Below are 10,048 nucleotides of genomic sequence, written 5' to 3' on the forward strand. Positions count from 1 at the left end.
CCTCCTCTCTTCTCCCCTCATGATCTCCCCTCATGGCTGCTGCTCCTCTCTCTGCACAATCTTCCCTGATGGCTGCCCTTCCTCTCCCTTCATGATCTCCCCTCATGACTGCCCTTCACCCCTTATAGCCACCCTTCATCTCTCCTCATGTTCAGTAGTGTTTGAATTAATATCATTCTTCGAGTTTCACTTTGTAGTCCTGTGGATTACAAAAAGATGATTTTATGATTTTCTTTGAAGAGTCCATTAATAAATATCCATCTGCAGTTCACTAACATCTGGGTAACGTCAGTCTTGTTGACTGTAGAGTCCAGTTTAGAATTTGTAATATGGTCAGATACTATTAAGAAACTCATTTTGAAGGTCCTGTGCTGGTTTTACATACAAAGTATTACCTGCTACTTGCTTACAGTAACCCATGGAATCTTAGCAAATATTTTCTGAATGCATAGACTCTGTCTCTAATAATTCCCTTTGAATATCATTTAATAGATATTATTAAATTATGCTGAATGCCTTTTAAAGGGTTTTTCCAGTGTATTCCTTGAGGCCTCCAGGAACACGTTACTAGACTTGTGCCTCAACCTTTTGTCCTGATATAAAACTGAAGAATGACATTGGCGGACATAGTGGCTGGCATGTTACTGTACTAATATATGGTACATTTTTTCTACAAGACTAGTGTTAATACAGCTATAAAACATTAAAACAGGTTTTCATATCCTAAAGTAAGTGACAGGTGACACTTGATAAGGGTTATGAAACATACCTGTTGCTTTCTGTCTTAAAATTTAACTTTCAAAAAAAATCTTCTTCTTTCAGGATGTTGCCTTATGGTTGTCTGTCTATTGGTGACTGTGTGGGACTCATCGAGGTAGTCAGGAGTTCTCATACCATCATGCAGATTCAGTGTAAAGGAGGCTTGAAAGGAGCATTGCAGTTCAACAGCCATACATTGCATCAGTGGCTCAAGGACAAGAACAAAGGAGAAATGTGAGATTTCCTGTTGCTTGTTTTTCTTGTTCATATGCTCTTTTTGATGGAAACTTCAAGAGAACTAAAGCTGATCAAGTGTGGAATTATGTCAATCTGGTTTTAGTTGGTTTATTTTCTTCCCCTTGCCTTGTTTGCCTAGGTTTCCTGGTTGTAGCTATTTTAATTGGCTCAGTTGTGTGACTTCTCTCAACGATAAAGCTTAAGTTGGAAGGAGAGCTATGAAGATATGGCTTAAGTCTCTATTTTAACTAGCTCATCAAAATGAAAACTGCTGGACTTCAAAAGAGTCAATTTAATAGCTAATATACTGTCTGAGATCTAACAAAGTACTACTGTTCTCAGAGTACGCTGAATTTCTGCCTTACTGTGATTGATAAGGTCTAGAAGCTCTGCTTCATTGGTAGAGGATAGTAGAAGTTGGCTCCTCCTCAGTGGAGGGAGGGGAGGGGGGAAATCCACACTTTTGTGTCTTTAGAACACCTGTATGAAAGTGTCTCCTATTTTCAATAGGTATGATGCAGCTATTGACTTGTTTACACGTTCTTGTGCTGGCTACTGTGTTGCGACCTTTATACTGGGCATTGGTGATCGCCACAATAGTAACATCATGGTGAAAGATGATGGACAAGTAAGACACATTTTTCTAAAAACATAGCATAATGTCATATGTCACCTTGATATGAGTTGGTTTAAAAAAAATACCCATCTGAACTATAAGTAAATGATCAATTTTACTATGACATACTTTATATAAAGAATTACTAATCTTAAAATACCTTTCTGTTTTTCCAAGCTGTTTCACATTGACTTTGGGCACTTCCTGGATCACAAGAAGAAAAAATTTGGTTATAAAAGGGAGCGTGTGCCATTTGTCTTAACACAGGACTTCTTAATAGTGATTAGCAAAGGAGCCCAAGAATGCACTAAAACAAGGGAGTTTGAAAGGTGAGCCTTTGCAGCATTTAACTTCCAGAGTATCTTGTACCTAAAATGTACACATTTTAACTAAAAAGTAGTATTTTAATTGGCTTGCAGCAGGAATGTTCTAATCCTGTATATTGTGTTAGTCTGACCACTACTAATTCTTACTGAAATTAAGATAAACCTAAGTAGGAAGATGAGTATATTTTCTCAGCAACATTATGGTGTTCTTATTGGACTGTCTACTTCTTTAGTGTCCAGTTACCGGAAAACTGTTTTGGAAGTAAAAAAGTAATACGCATCTAACAGGGAAATACACTGACTTTTTTTCCCCTATCTCTTCCAGGTTCCAGGAGATGTGTTATAAGGCTTATCTAGCAATTCGGCAGCATGCCAATCTCTTCATAAATCTTTTCTCCATGATGCTTGGCTCAGGAATGCCAGAACTGCAGTCCTTTGACGATATTGCATACATTCGAAAGACCCTTGCATTGGACAAAACCGAGCAGGAAGCTCTGGAGTACTTCATGAAACAAATGAATGATGCTCACCATGGTGGCTGGACAACAAAAATGGACTGGATCTTTCACACAATAAAACAACATGCTTTGAACTGAAATGAAAGCAAAGAAAACAAGAACTGATAGCCCACTTTGTGGGTACTGCACTGTTAATACCCATTAGCAGCAAAGACTGGTTGCATAGGAATTGCACAAACCATGAAGAACATCTGAATTTATGGCAAGAAAAGAGATGAACTGCTCAGACAACTGTTGAAAAATAATGTAAAACAGGGTTTCAGATAGCACTAAAATTGTACACTTCAAAAATTAAGCTTTAGTATGATGTGTGACTTCATGTTATGCCTTAAGCCCAAAAAGGTAGACTTGGAAGAACGTTTCTTTTTTCCATTTGATAGGATAAATTAGAAGGAGAAACAAAATAGTGCTAACATGAACAAAGAGTCCATCACATATTACCTTAGATCTGGTACAACAGGTAGAGCCTATGCTGGATTGACAAGAGTGGAAAGAGAATTCAAGTGGTAGCAAATATTTAAAATCAGCATAGGTTGAAGGAAAGGAGTCTTAAACTCAAAGATCTAAAAACAATAGTGAGAGGACAGTGCCTTTTAAATGTGCTCAGAGGCATTAACAGTTATGGGGTTTTGATGACCCTTTGATTTCTGGGTCTGTCATATGCACAGTTTCTGAAAGCAGTAGGAAATAGGCCCACTTGGTATGGTGTTTCTTCTGCTCAGTATTTCTAAAGGTGCAATTCATACCTTCACAAAGAAACTCCCTGTCATCCCCCAAAACTGACTAACCTGGAAATTGAATGGTCAAATTGGGTTTAGTGCAACAGAGAGTTGTATTGTTCATCTTAGGTTTGGTTTAATCTAACTTGAACTGAATAGATTTTTTTCATACATGTTTTCCAGAACCTAAAGAAAGGTGAGTTATTAAAATTATTGAAAGATTATTTTTTTATAAAGGCTATTTATATAACAGGAACTATTATTAATATATATTCTTTATTTACATGATTTGTCCAATATTCACTCTTTTAATTTTGCAGCCCAGTTCTATCTGTCCAAGGCTCCCGTTTCCATTAACGTCACTGAAGGTGACCAGATATACTCCTAGGACCAAATTCAACCCTGGTGAAAGAGGACACAAGTACCGTTAAAGTAGTGGGACATACACCCACTAATGCCAGAGGTGAACTTGGCCTAAGTCTCTTCAAAAATTTTTGGGCATCACTCTTCACATTACTGAAGTGATATGCTGGCTATTCAAGGAATGTACATTTAAGCCCTCAGCCTTTGGGTCCACCATTTCTCCTCTTTCTTCTTCCTTTGGAAGTGGTTGTTTAATCCAGATAACATCAGTAACAGATACATCAGAAAGAGAAATTTAGGTTTTTCAATATGATCAGTAATAAGCAGTTCAGCATACAGCAGATGCATTGGCTAGCTCAAAGCATGTGGAGTTACCAAACATTTTATAGCTTTGTCTGTTTTGTGTGTGTGTAATATATATTTGTAAATGTAGTTGTTGTCCTCTAACACAATACAATGTGTGCAATCAGTTAATTTGGCATCACTTTTTGAAACCGTTCAGAAGTACTGAGGATTTCAGATTGCCCTTATGCACAGCTTTAGGTAGGAGTGTTTTTCTATTTATTAAACAGGTTTTTTAATTAGCAATGCCCACAATTCTGAGGGTGATGTTCACCCTAGTATTTTAACTTGCTAGATTTGCAGCACTTGGAGTGAATTGCAAAGGTCTGGGGTTTTCGGGGGTTCAGCTACTTCACTGGCAAACGTGCACCAGGGCACCACTCAGAAAGTGCAATACCCCATGTGATATAAAATATGCTGACAGTTGGTATTAGGTTAGAATATAAGTATATAAATAAACTGTGCAGGCTGTACTGATGAGGTAATGAGTGGTTGGCTTGATTTAGAAAATTGTAATATATTAAAAATGTGCAATCAATTACATTATGAAAGGCTTCGGGGATTGTAAAGCCAAGACTTTGGTCTTTCAAGACACTTTCATAGTCAAGATCCTGCAGTCAGTTACTGCACACACAGATGCTTGATGCTGTGGGGGGAAACCTGTTTTTGTGAAAACTACAGAAGTCCCAAGAATAGTATGGGGAATGTGAAATTGTATTTCCTTAGTTCTGCTGAATATTTTGGAGAATTCCAGTACTCTTTTTATTGACTGTTACATCATCCTTTTTGTTCATGTGAATATTTTAATGCCTGCTAACCTTGGTCTTGCTTTCTAGAGCAAAATTGCCTTTGTATGTATTACTTAGCAGTCAACACACTCTGAAGGTTCAGCTGTCTTAAAATATGGCTTGGATTCAGTTTAAATTTAGCTCACAATCTGAAACCCTGTTAGCTATAACTCTTAATTTAACTGAGTGAAACTGTTGCACAAATGCCACATTAGGTGCTATATTATCCTTATTTATCTGGTATTGAAACAATGCTTTACCTCATTTATCTAAGAGATGGTCAGCCTTTTCCAGCCTGAATGAAAATATCAATTCAAATTTATTGGATGTTATGAGCCCAACTTCTTTTGTACTTTGTTCCTTCCTAGCCATTTATTTCTGTAAATATAAGTATAGATATCTTTCAGTTCAAGCAGTGTTCTGCACCCTTTTTGCACAAACAGAAAAGTATGAGGAATTAGGCTCTATTTCCAAAATGTACTGCAACTAAATGCCATGCACACGCTGTATAAGTTTTGAACATCGAGCAGTAAAAGAAAGATTTTAATTATTCCAAATCATACCATCATTATATAGACTTTAAATTTAAAGGAAAGAAAAAGTAGAAGCTCATGGGCTTTAAGCAGTTCTTACCATAATGAGGAAGGGCCTTTGAGAAGTGTTCTGCCAATGTTTCAAAACAAATTAATAAATCCTTTTAGCTTCAAAGTGTTTAAACCTAATTACCTTATCCTGTTGTGCCAGTCTTGTGCTGATGTAACTTAACTGAAGTTAGTGGAGGTACTGTTAACTTACATTGATGTAAGTAAGAGGATGGCATCTTTTCTCAGTATCAGAAACAAGATCTGCTTATAGACTGTAAAAACACCTTTGACTGAGCTTAAATTTTTACAGAGATGGCTTGGAATTTTGATTTTATTTTTTAACTATTTGCACTTCATGGAGATTCAGAAATGTTCCCTTTGTTCTGGGAATCAGATGCACAAAACACTAAGTAGCTTATTTTGAGCTTGAATTGAATCTGAACACCTTACTTCTGCAGAACTTTGTAGTAGGACTACAACAGCAAGGAGCCTTGGGCATGTGTTTTATTACAAAGCATTAGAAAATGGTGATTTAGGGAAATAAAAATTTAAAAATAGCAACTTTTTCAACTGTGAAACTACGTTTGATTTAATGACAGAACAGGCTGCTGATAATTGTTTTTCTTAAAAATGCATTCTTTACTTTCCTAAAAGTAGCAGAAGAAGCACCTGTACTGATATACACATGCACACTTTTCCATTCCAAAAGGGTGCATTAGTAGTTTTTTAATAAGCAAAATGGATTTGCAGGTTGTTGGTTTTTTTTAATTAAAAGCATTTAAATAAAACCAAAATTGTTAGTGGTTTGGCATCTTGTGGAGAAGATACAAGCCTGCGTATTAAGGGTAACATAAAGATTACCAAGCTTGTAGAGAACTTTTTATGTAATGACCCTGCTGTTAGTGGGTTTGGAAGGATGGTTTTGGTTTTTTCCATCTTTCTTTTTTATGTAAAATACTATGCTCTTCAGGTGGTCAGTAGCCCATGGTTGTTGACAGTTTGAAGGTATTTTCTTTGCTTTGTCATTTTTATAACTGGCATGTTCTAACATCTGTACTTCAGAATAATTGTGAATTCCTCCTTTTCTGCATGTCTGTACAGGTTGCAGACCTGGGCTGGGCCCATTCAAAAACCAAGTATCAGAAAAGCCACTTGAAATTACTGTTTTGTTGATGTCTTTGACATCTTGAAAATGCTTCAAGTTAGTGACAATGGTGTGGTATTACAGAAAGAATTGTAACTTGCTGCTTCTAAGATTTTTTTTTAATTTTTTTTTTCTCATTTTAGTTTTACTTGAATGGAAGAAGAACCAGACTTGGTTTTGGTCGGGGGTTGTTTGGGGTTTTTTGTTTGGTTTTGTTTTTGTTGTTTGCTTTTTGTTTTTAAATACTACACACTGTGGATGTTGTGAATTGATGAAGCCCGATTTAAATTTGCATTACATATTTCATACATATAACAAATTTGTATCTTTTTTTCATGCTGAAAGTTGTCTCAGTTTCAGTAGGGCTCTGTCTGTCCAAAATGATGTGCAGCTCACCATCCCTGCTGTTGCTTGTGGGTGTTTTGGGTTGGTTTTTTGTTTTGTCTTGGTTTTTTACATCTGTGTTAATGAAGGGAAGCCAACTGGAAACTGAAAGTTCTCTATCTGTATACACTAGCCAAATCTGTAGGTGCTCTGGTCTTTGAGGAAATTCTGATTTCACTTTATGCTCATATAACACTGATTTCATCAGAATCACTCTGGATTCACAGTAGCATATGAAATCAGAATTAGACTATATGTATATTAAAGTACCAGATAGTTTTTTCATATGATGTAGTGTGAAGTGTTCTTGTAATGAGAGGAATGTTTGCTAGCAGCCCAGTTAAACATCTGACAATTTCATTTTGAAGTAGTCTTTATTAACTAGCCTTTTCAGCTCTCCAATTCATAACTACTGTTATGTCTAGACTGTGATGTCTATAGTTACTTTGTTCCTGAGACTTTCAGGATTTTTATTGTTTGCTAGCTTAAATGTTTCCTCTTCCTGCTCTTTCATAGTATAAAGACTTGTAGAACCCACACTCAGGAAAAATAGTTGTTCTTAATTAATTGGCAGTACAGTATTCTTGACTTCTGAACTTTATGGGATAGACTCTTGAAAGGATGAGGTCTTGCTGTATTAGCACTCCTGACTCGAAACCAGAGGTGGATCTCTCCATCCCTGTCTCTTCCCTCTCCAACACCCCTCTCCCATAAAAAGGGATATGCCCATAGCATATCCCTGTAAGAACAACATAAAATATTTGTAAGATAAGATCAACTAAAGCAATGGTCTGCCTGTACTTTGAAGCTGGTCCACAGTTGTTTTTATAAATGTGTCATAAGTTTAAGTGTCCTTACAGTCACTTCTGTATGTGATGCCATATTCCTTTGGCATAAGGAAGGCCAAAAATATGCTATTCTATCTTGATTCTTTCTGAAATTCTGGTGCCAGAACCCCAGTAGCCATTAAACTGATTTAGGAACCATTTAGTTGAGTATAACTGCATAAATTTTGTTAGGAACCTGTTCTAGTAATAAAATTAATCACAGTTAAACCTGATTTAATTGTATTGCTAAAGTTATAGAAAGCCTAATTTGGGCAGAAGCTGTTTCTCCTAAGAATCTTGTCTATTGTAGTTTAACCCTTGAGAGCCAAAACAAGGATATTCATGGCTGCAATCTCATTTGGCTTTGTTTCTTTGGTTTAACTACTTTTAAACTATTTCCAGGCTTTAGTAATAGTGTTCTGTACTCTGAATTATCAACGGTCCTAGGCTGTCTGAAGTTGTCTTAAGGTTTCATTTAGGGCAGGAGAAAGAAAAGGAAAAGATGGAGATGAATCCTTCTCTTATCTTGCAGGCACTGTGGTCCAAATTCCTCATCTTCTCTTGTAAAGATAAATCTGTAACTCATGATTTGGGAGTATCATCCCTTCCCGTTGCCCCCTTGGACCTCTGCAAGTTGTAACTGAATATTCACATACTTTCTCCAACAGAAAAGTGGATTTTGACAAGGATTTAAAATGTATACGGCTGCAGGCTGAGGGCTGGGTTCTCAGGCTTGAACATTTTAAAGTACAGTTACTGTAACTGGCACCACAACTGCAAGGATTTCTAGAATCACACAGAATTGTTGAGGCTGGCAGAGACTTTTGGAGATTGTTTAGTCTGGCCACCCAGTTTGGAACAAGGTCATCAAGAGCAGGTTGCCCAGGACATTGTCCAGTTGGGTTTAGAGTCTATCCAAGAAAGAGTTTACAATAAAAGCTTTTCCTTAATGTTTATATAACATTACTTCTATTTCATTGCCCGATGTTCTTTCAATGGACAGCACTGAAAAAAAGTCCTGCCTATCTTTTCGCTGCTTTCCATCAAGTATTTATATATATTGACAAGGTGCCCTTTGAGCTTTCCCTAAGCTCAGGCTAAACAATCCCAGCTCTGTCAGCCTCACCTCTGTCTTCACAGCCTTTTGCTGTTCCTTTACATCCATGTCTAGCTCATTCTGGAGGGCCCAGCACTGGACCCAGCAACCCAGGTGTGGCCGCACCAGCACTTATCAGAGGGGCAGGATGAAGGCTACCCTACCTGCCTGGCAATGCTCTTCCTGAGGCAGTCCAGGATCCTGTTGGCATTTTCAATGAATAGAGCCCAGGAGGGTGTAATCTCTTAATGCTTATATGTAACTTTGTGGAAGCTGGTAGCAGTTACATGTCTGCATCAAAAGCAGGGTACAAACACCCACTAGTGCTTTAAATATCCTTTAAAATGAGACAACAGTCTTTGAAATAACCACTACTGGGGGGGTGGGGAGGGGGGGTGTGTGTTGCCATGTTTTTGTCATTCTGTGATAAAGGTCCTGTGGTAAAGTAGTTAGAAAGCAAGACATTTTTAGTGGGCCAAAACAGTATTTAAGATGCAGCAAGATGCATGTGCTGTCATACTGAGAATAGTCTTGCAGTACTTATGAAAAACAAAAACCCACAATCCTTTTTTCCCCCTTCTGCTGTGCTACTCAAATAACAAAAGTTTGGCCTATGATAATTACTGTAGTTCATGTTCATGGGAAACTGTAAAAAGTCTGCTTTTTATTTATCTTCTCGGTCTGTATCACATGCTGTTTATTAAAAAAACTACTTTGTTTTTTATCACACTTTTGAGTGTTAATGTATATACACTAACTAAATTAAAATAATATGGTTGATACACTTGTGAATTCTGAAGTGAGAATTTAGGGAATCTCAAGTCTTAGAGGTGTGATTTGGTGTTGCAGCTCTGCTTTCAAAAAAGGCTAGAAGAAAGGACATAGAAATTCTGTACATCAGTTAATCTGGGGAGTAACATGGAATTTGTGTTACTTACAGATGGGCTGTCCTAAATATATGTGGCATTTGGTTTTTGTACTTGTTGATCTTCAAAATGAGTAACTTAGATGTGGGTTGTCAAAGTTATGATAAGAGAGCAGATGTTATTGAAGTGTTCCAGCTGGAAGGAAGTCCCTGCTACTTAAGTCTGGTTTTGAAAAACATTCTTCATGCTTTCATTAATGAAACTATATTAAAAAAAAAAAAAAACAACAAAACCAAAACCAACAACTAGGCTGTATTTTTGGATCCAGTGCTAATTTTGAAAGAGTAAAAAACATGTTTGGGAAATTACTCACTGGTGCATGTAAGAGCATGGGGTTGCAGTGGAATTGCCTCTGTGGACATGATGGTCTGCTATGGACTTCAGTTGCTAACAAACTGTTACCATGGGAGGGATTTGAG

The 10,048-nt window shown here is 37.1% G+C and overlaps 1 protein-coding gene across 1 annotated transcript in view; it reads left to right on the plus strand.

The window, feature by feature from the left end:
* The window catches only part of PIK3CA (phosphatidylinositol-4,5-bisphosphate 3-kinase catalytic subunit alpha), a 46,603-nt gene extending 37,122 nt beyond the window's left edge, over nt 1–9,481 (plus strand). Inside the window, exons 18-21 of the mRNA XM_005146914.3 lie at nt 823–993; nt 1,507–1,624; nt 1,790–1,941; nt 2,264–9,481. Of these exons, the coding sequence (XP_005146971.1) occupies nt 823–993; nt 1,507–1,624; nt 1,790–1,941; nt 2,264–2,534 (712 nt within the window). The 3' untranslated portion in view covers nt 2,535–9,481. The remainder of the gene's footprint in view (nt 1–822; nt 994–1,506; nt 1,625–1,789; nt 1,942–2,263) is intronic.
* Nucleotides 9,482–10,048: the final 567 nt, after the last annotated feature.

The sequence above is a fragment of the Melopsittacus undulatus genome, chromosome 6 (genome assembly GCF_012275295.1).
Source record: "Melopsittacus undulatus isolate bMelUnd1 chromosome 6, bMelUnd1.mat.Z, whole genome shotgun sequence".
Lineage (NCBI taxonomy): Eukaryota > Metazoa > Chordata > Aves > Psittaciformes > Psittaculidae > Melopsittacus > Melopsittacus undulatus.